At 31.3% G+C, this 20,426-nt stretch overlaps 2 protein-coding genes across 4 annotated transcripts; one reads left to right on the forward strand and one right to left on the reverse strand.

Annotated features, from left to right (window-relative positions):
• The first annotated feature begins 231 nt into the window (after positions 1–231).
• Positions 232–8,204, forward strand: LOC123685319 (trypsin-2-like). 2 transcript variants are annotated; one of them, XM_045624982.1, is made up of 5 exons: positions 232–384; positions 2,548–2,796; positions 4,290–4,397; positions 4,456–4,613; positions 6,787–7,089. In XM_045624982.1, the coding sequence occupies exons 1-5, from the start codon at positions 256–258 to the stop codon at positions 6,920–6,922; spliced, it is 780 nt and encodes a 259-aa protein (XP_045480938.1). In that variant the 5' UTR covers positions 232–255; the 3' UTR covers positions 6,923–7,089. The 2 variants fall into 2 exon arrangements, with proteins under 2 accessions (XP_045480938.1, XP_045480934.1); XM_045624978.1 differs by having other exon boundaries at positions 233–384; positions 4,456–4,608; positions 6,787–8,204.
• LOC123685312 (inositol polyphosphate 1-phosphatase) lies at positions 7,082–19,868 on the reverse strand. 2 transcript variants are annotated; one of them, XM_045624971.1, is made up of 4 exons: positions 19,121–19,868; positions 16,545–16,914; positions 15,570–15,729; positions 7,082–13,008 (listed from the first exon to the last, which is right to left on the reverse strand). In XM_045624971.1, exons 1-4 carry the CDS (start codon positions 19,319–19,321, stop codon positions 12,576–12,578), a joined length of 1,164 nt encoding a protein of 387 aa, XP_045480927.1. In that variant the 5' UTR covers positions 19,322–19,868; the 3' UTR covers positions 7,082–12,575. The 2 variants fall into 2 exon arrangements, with proteins under 2 accessions (XP_045480927.1, XP_045480929.1); XM_045624973.1 differs by having other exon boundaries at positions 16,545–16,815; positions 19,121–19,866.
• Positions 19,869–20,426: the final 558 nt, after the last annotated feature.

The raw sequence follows: 20,426 nt of genomic DNA on the forward strand, positions 1-20,426 counted from the left end.
TCTGAAATTATGCCATAGATATATTTAGGTTGGTAAAACTGTTCCATTAAAAACAGACTTCGATATTGATATAAGCTACTTATATGCCATTTTCCAATGTTCGCTAATACCGTGGTTGAGAATTCGAAATGAAAAGTAGGTAGGCACTAAATTCTGTATCACAGTGAATTTTTCGAATTTGCAGAAGAGAGGGATTTAATAACCAACTTTATTACTTTATTCAGACATTTCAATACTGATGATGTATAGTGAAATATGTCATTACTGACACTACTTGGAATTTTATTTGTTGCAGAAATATCTGATTTGCAAGAATCTAGAAAACGAAATCCAAGAATTGTAGGAGGTACTAAGGTGGAATCTAGATTGTTATATCCATTTCAGGTGCGTACTAGAGATAATTGTTATATTCCTTTGGCTTGAAGTTCAGATGTTCAGTGCCAAAGCTAATGAAAATTAGAAAAAAAAATTGTACTGTATTCAACCTTTTCGAAACAGTGTTAACCGGTTTTCCAAAAATGGTGAGGATATTTCTTGTTTGTTCAAAGAGTTTCTACCCGGAAGATCTGAGTCATGAACAAAAGCACAGTATATTTACCATAAAACATAAAGTAATAGTGTCTTGAAATATAATATCAATGTGTTAGAAAGGAATGCATAAAATATACCGAAAGTCAAACGTCCCTTTAAGAGTGAATATTGGTATGAATAATAATACAAATATGTACAACATTCAGTGAAGTATGGCTTGAAAATGTCGTACTAAAAAATATTGTTAGATCGAGGTTCAGGTATTCAACATGATGTTTTATTTTATTTTTATTTATTCCATTTTGAAAATAATACAACCAACAGGACATAAAGTCGAATTACAGGTGTATATAATGATACTATCTTATAAAATATAAAGATTATACGCCTACAATAAAAAGATTAAAAAAAAATTCAATTCCTTAGTGCACTGGACCATGAGTGCCTATATTGGTGAAAAAAACAAATATATTCACACTCTGAAGATTGTTCTAACTCCTGCACATTGACGTAAGTGGACAATAAAAATTATGCTCAGTATTTTAGGTACATCAATATAAAAAGTCACATGTGATCAGGATGTGACAGGAGGAAAATTTAAATATATCGATGAAAGAAGAATTATCGAATCGATCATTTAATTAATTTTGCGGACCTTTCTAAGCGAAATAAAATTGAACTCATCCAGAGAGAGTTGTAACTATATCCTCTATCGGGATAAAAGCCATGTTTTCCCAGAAAACCTAATTTGAGAAACATCCTCTGAACATCCTCAATATAAGATACTTATTCCGCCTGGCAAGGATTTCCCACTGAACTGTTTACCGCCAATTTACTCGTTACCAAAGCTTGTTACACAGAAGATATTGCTACAAATGAGGAAAATCCCTTACAATTGCATATTGAAAAATTGAACGTAAAATGCAACTCTTGGTGCTACCCTGCCAACGCATACTTCCATCATGGTGAAATCGATATCAGTATATGATGGAGGTGAAAATATCAGCGAACTTTCAAAAAATTATCGGAATTGGTAAAAAAGTTATACAAGATTGAATTTAGGCGAATTTTTTCATCCGGTTAATTTTGGGGTCCAGTGTATACAGGATGTCATGTAATAAGTGTCCGAATTTCACAGAATGATTCCTCAGTTATTTATAAGGTGAAAAGTTCACATAAGCATGGGTCCGCAAGGCCTTCATTTTTGTGATAGAGGGTGTTAAAAATTTACTTTCATTTTGGTTTTTCGTAAATAATTTTCAAAGTAATGTCGATATTTGGACGAAAATTGGTATTTGGGTATATCTCAATATGGTAAATTCAAATTTGATCTTAGTTTGGCCCTTAATTGTAGGGGGCGTCACCTACAGGTCTTTGTCTCTTTTGGGGATTCACAACTTTGTCGTGTATGTATGTATCACATTTTCTAGAGGAAATATCGGTTTTTTTATCATTTTTACGTGAAAAAGGTATGATTATCAAAAGTCGCAACAAGCAGACGTTTTCGAGATATTTTGATTTGAATTGATCGATGCGATTTCTTAGAAGATAAAAGTGTCAAGTAGAGTTATTTCAATTTTTTTTTTTTGTGCTCTCATGTCAAAGATAATATCTTTATGCATAGTTATTGTAATTATTATTGTGATTATTTGTTAGAAAATGGCAAACTTTACCAAAATAAAATTTTTCATACCCTCTATCTCGAAAATGAAGGCCTTGCGGACGCATGCTTATATGTACTTTTCACCTTATATTTATAAGGTGAAAAGTACATATACTTTTCACCTTATATTTATAAGGTGAAAAGTACATATACCTACATATATTAGTACATAAGTATAAAGGTAAATTACATTAGTACATAAGTATATAAGTACATAGTATATAAGTACAGTTATTTAACTGGAGAATCGCCCTTTAAAATATCGGACTACAGTGCCTAGGGCGGCTCACCTACGCTATATACATTATACCCACACTCGAATTCGAAAATTATCAATACTCCACTCATTATAGGTATCTGTGAGATACAGAACAGAACATGTTTGCGGTGGTACTATAATCCATCCTCGGTTCATATTAACAGCTGCTCATTGTGCCTACAATCAGGAAAAAGTATTGAATATTCAAGAGTTCACGATAATTGTTGGTGACTTGTCTGTTTACGAATGGAGTAATTCAACTATCTACAGGGACGTCTGGAAAAGACACCAACATCCTAGATATTTCTCGACTTTGATACAGAATGATATCGCATTATTAGAGGTGAGTATTTCACAAAAATAAAATCGTGATAGAAACAAATTTTAGGTACCCACACTTTTCTTAATAAATTTTTTTATATTACAACTTTACTTCCACCGTTTTTTATTGAAATTTGAGGCTTCATTGTGAAAAACTAGTTATACATTTATGATTTAATGCTAACGATCGTCTGTAATTGTTTCAATCGGTTTTAACAACTCATAATACACTACCCCGAGCTGGTCCCACCAAATATTGAGCATGACCTTGGAATCGTGAATATTCGGTTTGGCCGGTGGAAGCATGGCCGGGATATCCCCATGATTTTCTGCGCTTAGGATTATCGTAATGAATCCGTTTTTCGTTTCGTCCTCAGTCACAATGCGATGCAAAAATCCCTTCCGTCTTTGCCTTGTGAGCAGCTATTTACAAGCAAACGAACGCCGTTCAACATCTCTCGGCTTTAACTAATAGGGCACCCAATTTTCTCGTTTCTGAATCATTCCCATTACTTTCAGGCGTTTTGAATAGCTAGTTGCGTCACTCCCAATAATTCTACGTTGCGTTTGACACGAGTCTTGAACAAGTAATGCCTCCAATTCTGCATCTTCGAAAACCTACTTTCTTCCAACGCCATGCTGGTCTTCGACGTCAAAATCACCGATCTTGAAGCGAAGATAGGTGTTTGAGAGCATTCGATGAACCTCAGCCGCAGATTTTTTGATATTAAAGCAGAAAATTGAAACCTCTCGCAAATAACGAGAATTTGACTCGTAAGCTTTAATCGAGAATAACTTTATGAAGCGACACAAATCGACTAATATTTAGATGGCGTTATTGTATGACATCTACGATCTATTTATTTCGACTACCACTTACCGCTACAGCCATCTATTGTGAAATGGCGGAAGCAAAGTTGTACACCTAATGTCTTTGCCTTCATTTGAGCCAATTTTTTTTCCTGGAGTATTCTTCCATGATTTGCATATAGCCAGTAACCACTTGGGGATAGATCTGAAGAATATGGTGGCTGGTCAAGCAGTTTGTTGTGCACTTTGTCCAATTGAACCAAGGTTCTCATCGATTCGTGACAATGAATATTGTCTAGACATTTGTTTTTGCATTTGAGAACGTTTTTCTTAATTACTTTTAAAAATGTTTCAAGGCAGCAATGATCCATAACTATGCACGTTTAAAAATACAATTTTAGTTTGACTTCTGTTATATAATGAATAGAGTGAAATAAAAAATATGACAATTTGAACAAGAAGTTCAAATTCTTCAAAATCTGCATAATCCAAAAGATTTCTGGATTTTTAAACAATCTGACTCACCACCACTTCTTTATTAAATAGTTTTTATTGGAGTTTCAAATTCTGATAACTCCGCGAAATGTTAACTGAAAAATTTTATTATCCCTACTATTCTTCAAACTTTGTAAGGAAAAAAAATGAGGTAAAAGGAAATGTCGAAATTCCAAAAAATATTCAATTAAAGCTTCTACTCATTCTCAGCTTTCAAAACCACTTGAAGAGAGCCCCTTTGTCAAATCTATTAGCATTTCAGAATCTATGCCACCTTATGGAACAATATGCAAAATATCTGGATGGGGGCTTACAAATGTAAGGTTTACGGAAAAATGCAAAAAATTGTGTACCTACCTCAAGTTCTTCATTGCAGGAAAAGAAAGAAACACCACTTGTCGCCACCCCATATTTAATGGAAATTCAAGTTTCAATATTGCCTTCAGAGGATTGTTATCGATTTTTTTCTTGGTTTTCCTACGATAATTCCAAGATATGTGGTTATAGCGCGCAGGGATGTCCGAAATTGGTAAAGTATGAAACGTAAATACAGTATAAAATCATAAAAAGTTTCGCTAGAATTTACGAGCCAAATTACGTAGGTGTTGGGTCCCATGTGAAAGTAATAAATAGACAATTGGTCTATATTCCCATTTTTTGGTTCTTACGACAAGATACGTTTTAGAAATCAATTCATGTTTCCTATCTGTTGGAAATTAAGACGAAGAATTCACATGAAATCCGCATACCTCTCTCCTAGTCATAAATCTGAACCCAAAAAGACCAATATGTTTTAGTTTCTGTACGTGAAGGAATGTAAGTTCTTTATTTGAGTCATTTAAACGAAAACACCCTGGGTCTATGAATGGTCAGGGTCACTTTAGCCGATCTATCGGATCCCCTTTCGTCACAGGTACTTAAAAATATTGGTTTAAGTGGAATTTGTTCGCACATGTTGAAATTGGCTATTTACTATGTATACAGGGTGGCCACTTTTTCAATGGGATTGTATTGGTAACTTTTAAACCATAAGGGTTGGAAGGTCGGTCAAATGGAGGAAAAGTTGCATGCATAGCAGCATTATCAAGCAGTTCAAATAAATCGAGATTATCAGGGCCGGTTATTGAGATATCATAAGAAAAGTAAATTCTGTCATTTTGATTCTTCTTTTTTTCCCACTTTATTTCAAATATTATCAAAAAATGTTACAGCAATTTTTTATTCGACAGTAAATTGTTCTCAATTTGACGTAATCAGATTTCGTATCCAACGTTTCGTGTTCTCTGGGCCACCCTCAACCTCATTTTTTTCAATACGGACCTGTATATTTTATGACACTTTTCGAAATAACTTTTAACGCTGAATTCAACGATATAATATCATACAATGTCATTAAAAGTTGATTTTCAGGTGATTTTGACCCTTATCCAATTTTCTTTGGGTCGGATCTGTAGTGAATACAATTTATCAAAAACTGCTGTTAATAAAATAGTCAAGAGACGCGAATACAATGATTTTAAATTTGAATACCAAGCCTTACAAAACTTATATCGTAATGATATCAAAAGAAATTTCGATTCTGTAATTTGTTTCAACGGAAGAAATGACAAATCCAACAATAGTGATTTCTCGCGAGAAGATTGAGAATGTATTGGAAGGTATTCAAGAAGACGAAATAAGAAAATGCATAAGAAGTATGGGTTCCAGAACCTTTGAGTGCATTTTACAGAATGGTGGACATTTCGAAAACTTACTTCATTCATTTTCATTTACTTTCGAATAATCATTCGATTTTCTGTCATTAAATGATAATTCGTTTAACACGAAACGTTGGATACGAAATCTGATTACGTCCAATTGAGAACAATTTACTGTCGAATAAAAAATTCCTGTAACATTTCTTGATAATATTTGAAATAAAGTGGGAAAAAAAGAAGAATCAAAATGACAGAATTTACTTTTCTTATGATATCTCAATAACCGGCCCTGATAATCTCGATTTATTTGAACTGCTTGATAATGCTTCTATGCATGCAACTTTTTCTCCATTTGACCGACCTTCTAACCCTTATGGTTCAAAAGTTACCAATACAATCCCATTGAAAAAGTGGCCACCCTTTATACTTCGTATGGTACTCTATGTAATGGTTTTGACTCCGCTTTTTTCTTCCACCCACATAGCCTCATCCCTAAATCCTCCACTTTTTAGTGTAAAATATGAGTAGCCAATATATCTCCTACTTTCCAAATTGAGGGAAGATTTAATGTTATTTTGAAAGTGTCTAAATATGTTGTAACCACTTATACACCTATTATATCTGTTCACTAGTTAGTGTTAGTACTTCTAGTTAAAGAGGGTAATCCCTTCAAACGTAGAAGCTCATTTATACTTTTTGTATACTTAACAGTGTATGAACTCGTAACAAGTTTTTGTTATCAAGTTGGATAACAAGAAAATAAACTCAGTGCAAGAAATAGTTTTAGTGTTAGCCTAGACCTATCCCTCTGCACTACGATTATCTCAGTGTAGATGAATACAGAATCGGTGTTTTTACAGAACATCGACTATATTTGGGTTGTGGCCATACCATTTGGTCATAACAGGTTTAATCCCAAAGATTAGACCGCGATAAACTAATCGTGGTACGAAACAAAGGGTACACCAAATTTTTCTTTTACTCTCATAAAAATCTATTTATTTTTCAAGGGTGACTCCGGAGGACCACTCATATGCAACGGTCAATTATTTGGAGTCATTTCATTTGGAAAAAAGCACCATTGTGTGCAATCTGCAAACTGTTTCACCTCAACCAAGTATCATTATAACTGGATCCAATACATAATTTCAAGATCCGAAAATAACAGAAGATACGGCAACATTTTCACATTTGGTTTCAGTGATATTCTTGGTGTCTTTTTCAAATCAATGAGGAGGATTTTGGCATAATGATCCCAGTGTTACATCTATATGAGAAACGAGAAATATTAAAACGAAAAGAAGGTATAGAAATATTGTTTTTTAATTTCACTATTACATCCATACAATTCAATACAATTAATAGAGAGGATACACATTATGAATTTCGAGAGAATTCTTGAAAGAATAAAGATTTAATAATAGTGATAAATATAGTACAAATTTTAATTGGGATTACGCAAATTCCTCTAGATACATCATCTAAAAATAATTAATGTTCATTAAAAATTTTTTCAGACAAATATTCGTGACAAATAGAATCAATGTCGTGCGACAAATATAGAGTTATTCTAAACATCTTATATTAATTCAGAAATTCAGACTACCTTTGAGAGAATTTTCAAAAGAAGCAAACAATACTGAGTTGTCATTTTAGCTTGATTTTAATACGGAAAACAACTGTTTTCCGTCAAAAAAGTATTTTACAGTAAGAAACATGAGAAACATGAAGAAATACAATGAATATTTGAGACCCTTCAATCGACAAATTTGGACATTTCGAAGTATCATTTATTCAATAATAACAATCGTTATTAACTACTATTAACTGGTCTATGCGAGGACCCGGCGTCTATGCCCAGAAATGGACAGCACGTTCACCGTCAAAATTTTACACCAAAAAAAACATGACAAATGTAGTAATATAATGAATGTCTTAAGTTATAATATCAAGATTTTTCCTTGACATCATGAGCAGGAATATTATAATTTCGAAATCTGATTCATAGGATAATAATAATAAAAGTCGTTATCAACTACTATATACAAGTAATGAGGCAACATTTAATACAAGCTATTTTTATGTACCACCTCATACTACCCCTATCTTTTTGTTATGGCTTCTGAGAGGATTCTCAGAAAAGTAAATTATTAATTTAGGCTAAAATCAACCAAATGTCAATATAATACACAAATGAAAAATTATTCACACAATAATAATGAAAGTCCTTATCAACTACTATACAATGAGGCAACATTTAGCGACAAGCTACTTTTTATGTAACACCTCATACGGAACCAGCGTTTGTGGACAAGCCCTTCTGAGAGTATTCTCAGAAAAATAAAAACACAATAGGTATCTTCCGATTACAGGAATAAATTTCGTCTAAAATAAATCAAATACCATTATAATGTATAAACCTACTTGTTTTCCGCCAAAAAAGAATTATACAGCAGAAAACAAGAAATGTTGTAAGAATAGGTACGTATAGACTAAAAATATTTAAATGTTTTGATAAGATTATTCCAATATAAATGCTCGTAAGATACATATTGACATGAACATTTGCAATTTTTTCTTCATAATATATATGATAATATATGATGATAATCAACTACTGTACAATGAGGCAATACTTACAATAGTTACAAGTTGTAACATATCACCTCTATTTATCTTTTTCGAACCCATAGTCCCATATTCGCCATATTCGATTTGAATGTGGAGTGTTGAGAAAATACTCAAAAAAATAATTATCAATCATAAGTAACACTATGCTAAACACTTCAGTGATAAAATGATAATTACTCAATTCTAGAATGTTTTATTCATTCACATGTACCGGATGAAAGCGATAAATGATTCAGAATGAAAATTCATAATAGAATTTCGTAATTATTCATTATTATTTATTGTGATGATATCTATGGATTCATTATTGTAACAATAATAAATCTGTAGTTATGATCATAACAAATAATTTTATTTATTATATTTAACCTAATTATATACATTCCAGTTTTGATAGAATTCTTATAACAAAAATAATAGTCTCAAAGCTTCCATCTAAACTAAGGGTAAATATATGGTAATATATGGAACATCTCGTTTTACTAAAAATTGAATTATGGATGAGATTCCAGATCATGGAAATTTATTTTAAATAAAAAATATTTAACTTAGTTATTTCCTCAAAATTATAATACGAATATTAATTAATTATACTTATATGACAATTGATTTGCACTGTTTTGTGGTGTTCACATTTCAAATCATTGTATTCTACATATGAAAAACATTCGAAAGAATTAAGTCTTCCTCATAATAATCCCTTGAAATAAATAGATATAATTCCCGAAATATTTTTTTATTGATCAAACAGATGTAAACTGAATATTTTAGTAAGTAATAGCGGCATATCCCCATTTCTCATTTTATTGATCTATATCATAATTTTCACTTTGTACCTACTATTTTATTACGAAACCATATAAGCCTAATCAAAATTTCTATTTTGATATCAATTAAAATGTAAAAATCACCAATGGAGAAAAACAATTGCAGTTTCATTGTCATATAATAATTTTATGGAAAAAAAGTAAATTATTTTTTATTTTAATCAAATCGTTTTCCACTAAAAGAAAAATCAAAAAACAAAAATAATGAGAATATTCTAACGTAAGTTTATATGAATGGTCAAATTTTTCCAAAACGTAAAAAAAATACCCAAGACCAGGAATGGAATTCTTATTAATACAATGTCAATAATGTATTCAGTATCCAGAAAAATTGCGTATATACAAAAATGTTTCAGAATGAGCGGATTAAAACGTATGTTACAATAACAAATTTGTAGATATCAATTCAAGTAATCAAGTAATAATAAGTCTTCATTTTGATGTGGACATTTCAGAGCAGATATCACATATCTTCACTCTGATCTATGAATTCTAGCCTAATGTTGTTCTTCTTCCCAATTTTTTATATATGTACAGCTTAATAATATTATGTAATAATTTCACGATGACACTATAGCGCCTAAATTTTTGTAAATTAGGTAAAGAAAAGTTGATATTTTAAAAATAATGATTTCAACCTAAAAGAATGAAGATGACACGGTATAAATAATGATAGAAATATTCCATCAGATTGCATACGAAGCAGTTGACGTGAAATATATTCATTATTATCTATACTAACGTATCTCAAATATCTGTAAAAATTATTTTGAACAAAACATGTTGAATGAAAATCTAAATAATAGGAATATATTTTCGAAAATAAAAAGTACGATTTAATATCTTGAGTTCTGTAACAAAATCTCTTCAATACATTCAAAAAATGCTAATTTACAACAGAATAATTAAATTAGAATAAACATATTATTTACGAAAAAAACCAAATATCAATCAAAATCGCAGTCGGCTCATGCGGAGCATTAATAAAATTTTAAATTTCAAAAGATTGGCCTAAATTTATTATGTACCAAATTTCGAATTACCCGTAACACCATGACCGTAAAAAGTAACCAATACTTATTATATACACTCAATGAAAATATTAATTTCCAAAATAATGCTCTCCAAAATTCATTCTCGACGTACCTGTACAACCATTTTTTTTTTCTAATATTAAAAAGTAATCAATACTTATTATATACAATCGACGAAATAATTCATTTCCAAAATGATTTTTCACGATTTTGAACACTCGGTTTAGTTTTCCAAATTTTCTTACACGTTAATCAAGATATACTGACATCCTTATAATTTCCAATAATAATTTTCAAATCCAATAAATTTTAATTTTCAAACTTGTGAACGATCAAACATATAACATTATGATTCCTGGGCTTGAGTACCTGAAGCAAGTTAGAATTCTAAATTTTATATACAGTCATAAATTACAAAACAAAAAACTACCTACGAAAAATGCAAGCTACTTCAAGAAGAATATAAATATATATTAAGAGAACTCTGCCAACTCAATAATTTATCTGTCGTTTCCATGCAAAGATAAATATTCATATCTTTCACGACAAATTAATAAAAAAATATATGGGTTACGGGGGTACTATCAGATAATTATAATATAAATAAATAAGATAAAATTCCTAAATCGAAGAAAGATGTACCATCTGCATATGACCTAGTTCCAGGTGCAGAAGATCACAAAAAAAAACAGTAATTTCATAGTATCAAAAAATAATCCATATTAATCATATGCATCCTGCCTACACTAGATAAAATAATTCCTTTTCGGAATGATTTAACTTTATATGAACACTTCAAATATTCCACGTTATATACATAATCCACACGTGAATGGATGATTTCATATTTCCTTTTATAACCGTATCGAATCGATAATATAAGAGTAATCACACAAATCTATCGAATCATTAAAAATTTTAAGGTTTAAAATACAATAAATTTCATTTTTAGAATTTATAAGCGATCAAATTAATTTATCATTGCGATTCTTAGCTACTATATAAGTCATTAATTTCTTGTTGCTCAATTGATATCCACCCTAAAAAATTTTGTAGATAATTCCTAAATTTCACATAATATATAGTTTTAGACCATATATTTATATTTTTATATAAATTGCTAACTGGTTTGCATTCTCTTCAACTCACGAAAGTATCATATAATTATGATACAATCCGTTGACAAAATTGAATAAAAAAAAAAAATTGCTAATACTAAAAAATAATAAATTATTCACTCGTTTATATACATAATACATTATATAGATACGGAAATCAATAATTTCAAATATCTATTCACCTATTTAGCGACAAATTAATAATTATTTGGTAAGTCTATAATCTATAATTTTACTTATCCCAATTCATTAGATAAGTATTAATTTTTGATCAACGATCAATTATAATAATCATTGTGACTCCTTGTTTCTACACCTCCTTTTCTTAAGATCTATAATTAATAATTATTTGCAAAGTCTATAATTTTACGCATTAATTTTATATAAATATATTCTCGAACGATTAATTATAATATTCATTTTGATCTATAATAGTTTTTGTTGTACCTAATTTTAAGATGATCTCTGCAAGCAGCAGATAGAAGCTACTTCGAGATATATTCGAGGAATAAACTTAGTTTCAATTTGTTATTTTGGTTGAGTTTACAAATAATTTGCCCATTAATAATAATTATCAATTTGATATCTCAGCCTATTTTTTACGTTTCCACGGAGAAATTATTTCATATTTTAGTTTCTAGAATAATTATGAAAGATAATGGAGATACCGAAGTTCTGCTAAGAAGTCTAGAAATAAATGGATAAAGGAGATTCGCAAAACTTCATATAGCGCCACCTATAGATAAAAGAGGAATTTGGCCAAACATTAGTTCGCATCGCATGATAATAAAATCAATGAGCACACCTTTATTCCAAGACATCTAAATTTTTCGCAACATTCTAAGTTGCGTCAATTTGAAATTTTAGTTTCCTGATCCTTTTGAATCTTCAAAAAATTAAACTTGCCTTATAATATCTAAGATTCCGAATAGCGGGATTACTTTCATTCAAGTTGAAAACAAACATCAAAAACTATTTTAGATCTATGGAAAAATTTGACCAAATATTAATATTTTTATCATCAATCAATTTTTTATATTTCAATTATGGAAGTACCTAACGCATTCCTTGAAGATTATATCTAATAATAGTTACAATAGTACAAAAATGAACAATCCTTAAAAATAGTAAAAGGTTTACCTTCAGACTTTGTTTTTATGATACAAAAATTTATTTACACGATATTTCGTCATCGAACGAAGTCGTCCAAAACATCCGTTATTCTAAAAGCCAGCAATCCACCGAAGTTGCTAGCATCTTTCTCACATCCAACATCATGAGGATACTTCACACTAATTACACGATTGCAGACTGCCTCTGTATAGGTCACGATATCACCACCCAAAGACCTTAAAATCGCTTGGGGACCACATGTGTCCCATTTGAAAGTGGTGCTTTTGGATAATATGTAACAATCGCCTTGATTCTTGATTACCTTAAGAATTTTGTTACCTGCTCCCGCAGCTTCTTTGATGGTGTAACCCATATTGCGCAGCTGTAACTTCACGTCTTCATCTTCAGAACTGCTCAAATATGCAACATGTGTTCTGGTCGCTGGTATGTTTAGAGAACTTAGGCTGGTAGAGTTGAAACAAACACCCCATATGCATTCACCGGTCCAGCTTAATAAAAAAAAATAATTATTGATTTGTTTGATTAATATTTTCGAGAATAAAGAAAACTCAATTCATATGATAACACGATTCACGTCACTCAATAAGTCATGGGCCTAGCGCATAGAAGGTATCGCCAGCGTCATACTACTTTTTTTTCGTTATTACCAAACTTCAAGATGCGTGTCAAAATTCCGTAACATATGTGGAGTTAATGTCAGCATATCATCTTTTAACCGTGCGTTGGAGAAGAGTCTCATTAACACTTATCAAGCCATTGCTTTCTTTTACATTCTTTCTAAAAAAATAGTATTTTATGAATACATGAAACAAACAACAATAAATATAGCGTCACTTAACATCGCCCGACATTTCCTGCAAACAAAATCTCTCAATCTCCTTTACTAAGCCGCCTGTAAAATAAATAATGCATAGCAGCCCAATCAAAATGAACAGAATTCCCTATGTTCATTATTGAAAGAGGAATAAAATCATTATGTATCATTCTTCGATCGTACGTAGTGTCATGTTTTCTTATGTTTACGATATATTATGTATATTTCGATATTTTTGACTTATGTATATACATTTGTTCTGTTTTGCTGTTTTATTCTATTCAAAACCCATGGAAACACTTGAATATTCTTCATTCACAAGAATTTAATTTTTTTTATATACAATTGCAAGATTCATCATTGGAAGAAGAAAGTTCTGTGTTATCAACGGAGCAGGTGCTATTTTATTATTTTTTTTGTTTGATTATGGGGGTGGTCATGTTCTTGTTCATATTTTTTCATCAGGAATGCCGAAAAATTCTTGGCTTCAAGCGCCAAAATTACTCTCACCGGCCCTGAGTATATTCACTATTTTGTGTGAACATTAGTCCATGGGAAAGCTTTGCTCGAAATTGCGAAGAGAAGAACCTAAAAATTCGACATTTTCACGGTAGAATCGAGTCTCGAATGCCTCGCTGAAATTCATTAATGGCCAAAATCGGGCCAGGGGATCAGTAAAGATGCTCATCCAATTTTTTTTTCAAGTTCAATTTTGCAGGGTCGATCGAGATGAAAATTCGCATTTGGAGGTAGAAATAATTTTCTTGCAAATTTTATGTTGATCACATTACCAGAAACAAAGATAATTCAAGAAGGATTCCGAAAATGAAATATTCAATATTTCCGTGACCACAAAACCGATACAGTTGTTATTTTGGGTGATTATATGAAATAAAAATTTCGAGCTCCATGGAAAGCTTCAAGCGGATAACATAATCAGAACCATATAAAATAGTCTATTTATTTATGAAATAAACTTTATTATTATTATTATTATTATTATATCTATTATATTATTATATAGTCGGTTTATCGCTTTTGGTTGAACTGAAATGAAATAATTTTCTTTGATATCAATAATCCAGTTTATCACCGTATCCGCTCACATATCCGGTTATTCGTTTTTTTTTACCTATTAGAGCCCACATCTCTATTTCATCTTTGTTCAATTTCGTCTTAAATATGCTGATATAATGCTTAATTATTTATTATATTTATAATATATTTCGATCTTCATGTGTAGGTTTTTATTTTACGAAAGAATCAACTTCAAACAATGATTCAAGATACAAAAAGAGTAAAGGAAATGATTTTCTCTATTTCAGTATCGTAATGAGCTCATTAGTCATTACAGTTCTAAAAACAGTGCTGTAATGAACTTATTACAGCATTGTTTTCAGTTATATTTTTCGTTTTGTGGTTGTCTACACACAGACTTCCAATCCTGTCAAAATTCGACACACATCAATTGTCAATATGATATAATTTGGATCAAATGAAATAATTTGCGACATTATTCGCAATTTCTCTTAATTATGTTGGTGTTAAATCGATTTCGGCAGAAATGATTCACGAATTTAATGCGTAATTATAAAATATTTCAAAATTCGAAACGTTTGATTCAAATTCATATTCCGTAATCTGCCAATTTTCGTAACAGTCACACCAACTGCCAAGATACAATACAAATGTCACTAGGATGTATAATCTGAATTTTTCATTGAATTTCGATAATATTTCACAAAACTTGACTGAAATAGAGAAAATATCGTCTAATACTTGTTGTAATAGGAGCAACTTGTTTTAGAATATACCATTATCGCTTTGTGTCGAACTTTATCGAGGATATTTTTTCACCAAAAATTGCACATTGGATTCTATCATATCAATATAGATATGGATGATATACAGGATGTTACATAAGTGGTTGGCCATAGCCTAATGGTGAATCCAGATTCGTATTCTATTTTTCACGATTCGTCACAGATGGGTCGATAATCAAATATGAAATTTCCGTCAACCAACGTACACCAAAATAAAGCTATTAGAATTCACTTCCCTATCTTTTCCGTTAATGAAAAACTTGTCGGAAGGAAATTGATTTCCTCCATTCATTCAGATATGGAGAGATACGCATATATTTTGTGATTTCAAAATATAACAACACCGTCGTTGAGGTTAGATAGCAAGTATTTCAGCAATTCTAAATTTAACGATATTTAGAAAATTTCTTACCAATTTTCTTCGAAGTTAGAAAATGGTTGATTGATGACACCCATGATAGATTCTTCTGATTCTATGCTGTAAACTCCAATCAGAATTGTCACACAATTCAGCCCAGACTGTCTTTCTCCTGAATTATCACTGGATGCGTTTATGTATTCTGCCGTTGAGTCTAGAAAATAGATTGAATGCTGGTTCTCAAAATATATTTGACTAAAATAAACTAAATTATATTTAATTTTTGAGAACTCCCTTAACTATTATTAGAATTTCATCAGTATCATAATGACACTGAAATTTCTTATTTTATCTTCTGCATTTGTTATTATTTCACTAAATGGATATTATATTCAACCAAGTCTGTAGGTACTTGTTACGGCAGTATTAGGCATTTTATATACAAAGGGTACAACTTTGCTTCCGCAGTTTTTTTTCGGAATTTGAGGCTTTATTGTAAAAAAATGGTTATATGTATATGCAGAAATCCCTCCTGTCTTTGCCTTGCAAGCAGCTGTTCACAAGCAAATAAACGCAAATCAACATCTTTCGGCTTCAACTTGTACGGCACCCAATTTCCAAATGAAGCTTCACTTAACCTTCAATATCTTAATCCAGACTCAACTGTATATTTCGAAATTTTGATACGCATCTTTTGAAGCTTGGTATTAACGGGACAAAAAAGTGAGGCCTGGATCTTATTTTATGAAAAAACAGCATAAAATGAATAATCTAGGAATGGGTTGTTGCGGAAAATGTGAAATTAATTAATAAATAATCTTAATCATGAAGGAAATGGTTTCCTCATTATTTTACATATCAGATAAACAATTACCCATATTATTTGAGGTGAAATTGGACGATAATTTTCAGCCTCTAATTGAAAGAATTAAAAGTACACCAAATTTTTTTTCAAATGACAAATACTCGATGATATTTGGATATGGTTCCATTGATTTTTGTTCAACTTTGAATTAATTATCTACTCACCAATTGGATCGATCCATATACCGATCTGATTGACATCCAATTCCAAAGTGTCATCATCAAAACTCTTCGTATTAACATCTTTCATATCGATCGATCTATGGACCTCTTCCGCCAGAAGAAGTGAAGCTTTCTTGTCTCCATTAAGAACATTCTCTAATAAATCGGCAGTTTCTTCGGAAGTCTTCTTTATATCTACAGTTATTTTGTCGCCTAGTGTATTACAAAAGGTGTTATTCTCTTCACCTCGAACCCTGTCTGCAATACCTGGAAACTGAAGTTTCCGAAAATTTGCCTCTTGAATTTTCGATAAAACCAACAGAATGAAAAGCTGAAGCGGGTGCGGTGAAAGGATGATCCATGAATAAATTAACTAGATGGTGAAAAAAGTGAAAGCTGTGTATTAATTCAGGTGCAGGTTTGTAAGCATAGGCTATTTGATAGTTTATTCAAATCTTCTAAAATTGTTCATTTGACGTTTATCAATGTACTTTTTATAGGGAATATAAAAATGTTCAAATTCTCATAATCAGCATATTTCATTGTAGAAAATGTCAAAATTCGAAATAACAATTTTAACACAAATAAACGGAAATGCAAATAACACAAAATTGAAGTGTTCCAGAAGTTGGTATAATCGTAAATCCAGTTCATTTTTAATGACATGATAAAAGGTGTGAAATTCTCTAGTTTTTAGAGGCATCTCTCCATATAATAACATTATTTTTCGGTAAATTTAATTTTCGAGATGGACAATAATTTTATACTGTCAAATAGCCTGTTGTGTAAATCAGTTTTGATATGTTGATAAGCATAAATAAATAGATATCAGTGTATAGGAAAGAATTCTTGCGAGTAATAAACGAAATATATCAATTTTGTATCATGTTAACCATTGCAGAAAATGCATATGGCCATATTAAAACCTGTAATAATAATTATGCTCTAACCCAGAGAATAAATTTTTTCAATTTCGGTTTATTACTTTCTTCAGAAATCCTTGAGGAAAGAAAAATTCAATCACTACTGAAATGTTAAGTTTAGGAAGTTGCACTTTCCAAGAATCGAATGAAAAAAATCTTCCAAAGCTGTTCTCGTAATTGACGACCAATGTTCATGGAATTGAGAACATACATATAATATATCTCAATATACAAACTCCTAGGAGTTTGTTATGAAAAAAATTCATAAATCAAAAATTGATTCTATTCTAGAGAATATAATTCCTATTTCAATAATTTTAATGGAGGAAAACACTGGATATTTCCGAATGAAAATATCGGAAATGACATCCTCGTCCTGTAATTTTTATCTAGTTTATCGTGATAATTAACCAATCCACCCGAAAAAGTTTTCATAAATCGTACATTAAACTGAATTTTACTTTGTTATAAAAAGTTTTATGTTTTACTCTCGACATTGGAAATTGATATTTGTAGTAAGCTGGAAACCAAATATTTCAGGCAACTATTTTAGTTTGCACAAGTCGAAAACTACCTGAGTTTACCACTATGTCAAAAATGTTGGGACGGTCAATAAAGCACAATATATCTACACAAAATTGCATTATAGTTTTCTAGGAATGTCCCTTCCAAATAATGAGTTATTTGGTACCTGAAAACAAACGAGTATCACAGATGTACCTAGACAATATTTCTTGCTATCCCTCAGCTCATGGCATTTATGCTATTGATTGAGAAATGAGAAAAAAAATGGCCGGAGCCATATCACAGGAATTATTCGGCCAGAAAATCATCATTTGCGTTAACCTGATGAGAAATCGAAGGATTATATGTATTTTCAGCGCTTCGAGATTTGAAGTTGAAATGAAGAAAATACATTATAAAAATACCAGAAACATGTGGAGATCGAATTGGAATTCAGATTTCACTATTTCCATTAGGTAATTTCAATAGTTTGATTCAGGCAATTTTTTTCGAAAGGCTCTCATATTTTCCCAAAAAAATTCCAGAGGGCGCCCATCCATTATATCTCGAATTTTCTATTCTTTCATATAATTTTGTTATGTTCGGGATGTTAAAAAATATTTCTTTGTATGCTACCAAAGATTTATCATTGAACATACCTTAAAATTTTGTACGAACATTGCCCAATTGTCAAAAATTTTCGAGATTTCACTTCAAGGCTATAAAATATCTCAGAGATTGGTTCTCAGCAACAATAACAACAGTTTAGTTTCGAATTGGAGTAACTATATATAATCAAGTTCTAATACACTGTTATGAAAGCCAACATGTACGATGCTAGATAAGCACTATGAAGAAGAAGAATAGATCTAATAGTGAAATAACATTTATGGATCAAGACTGAAAACTTCAAAACAAACCTTCAATTTTAATTGTTCACAAGTGAATAAATGTTAATTTGCACTTAATAATCTATCATGAAATAATACCTTGGTGATAAGAACCGTTCGAGAATTTTAATTTTACAGAAAATGGTTAAATATACCCAGTGAAATATAAAGGAGAGCAAAAAATTAAACTGCATGAAAAATAAATGAATTAAATTGGTGAATGGAGCCAATGGAACATTCAAATGCTAAGAAAAACACTTACCTTCAGTTCGAGAAAGTGCTTGATCATCTGCTGTATCAAAACATCAGCCAACGTCTTGAAATCTTGGAAGAATCTAGGATTGGCGTGATCCTGATCTTTCTGCTCGACCAATAACCCAAACAGATGTTCATCCTTCCTGATCAATCTGGCAATTCTAGCAGCTTTCTCTGACAGAACAATCAGGGTCTCCAACAGGTCCATCGAAAATTCGGGCAACTTATACGACCATATCGACTACCAAAAACTATGGAAGTCGCTTCAACACTGAGCGAAGTCAATAGTTGAATACTCCGCTTTAATTTAATGCGTTTTATGATGTCACTTGTGTAGAATAACGAGGCTTTGACGTAAATGCACGTTTCCCATCACGTGAGTGATGGTTTAATCGAATTTTGTTAATCCGGCATTGCCGTGTGGAATGCCGGATTGGGAGCTACATTTTTGAGCGTTAGTCTACGAAGAATGAAAAATGGTCAATGAAACGACGAGACGAGGGATGAGATGAGCTAGATGTTTTGTATTGATTAGTTTCCCCACTGAAGAAGAGCAAAATTGGGTGCGCGCGTCTATGGGTGTGAACCAAAGAGTGTTTCAGTAACATCTGGAATCAGTGGCGTAACGTCAGGTTTCTGTAGTTATGCAAACACTTTTTACAGGACTTTTCAATGTTCCACCTTAACCATTTCAGTGACGACTTTTTGATGTATCATTTTAACAACATTTGACTTATGCAAAAATAAAAATGTTTTTTTTTACACATTTATTTTTCACCTCACAAGGTTTAATGACATGTTCACAAATACGGACACTGTGATCAGAAGTAACTAGTAGCAGATAAATCAAAGTTTTTCGCACCTGATGAAAGATGTTTTGTTACTAAAGAAAGATGTCCAACATTGTCTGACACGGAGAACATCAGCTCTTTTCGAAGGGCCTGGAGATAGTAATTAACTTCAACTACTTGATTGACCTCTTCTCATTATTAATAGCTTACTTATTCTGACCAGTACTACCGATCTATTTTCTGCAAAACACCCAGTTGCATAGCTTTTTTCTGTATCCAATCAAGGCCGTAGCTAGAAAAAAATTCGGGGGGTCCATTGACCCTTTAGAAAAATATTGCGGATTTTGTGATCAAAAAAAATTTTAAAAAATTCAATAAAATACAAAAATTTAAGATGATTTTCGGTGAAATAAGAATCCTATATTTCAGAGAATCTATCATGTTGATTTCTCCCATGTGATCGTTATAAACCATCATAACTTCTGTGATGTTACTTTTTGTTCTCTTTAGTTTCACCTTTTG

The sequence above is a fragment of the Harmonia axyridis genome, chromosome 1, assembly GCF_914767665.1.
Source record: "Harmonia axyridis chromosome 1, icHarAxyr1.1, whole genome shotgun sequence".
NCBI lineage: Eukaryota > Metazoa > Arthropoda > Insecta > Coleoptera > Coccinellidae > Harmonia > Harmonia axyridis.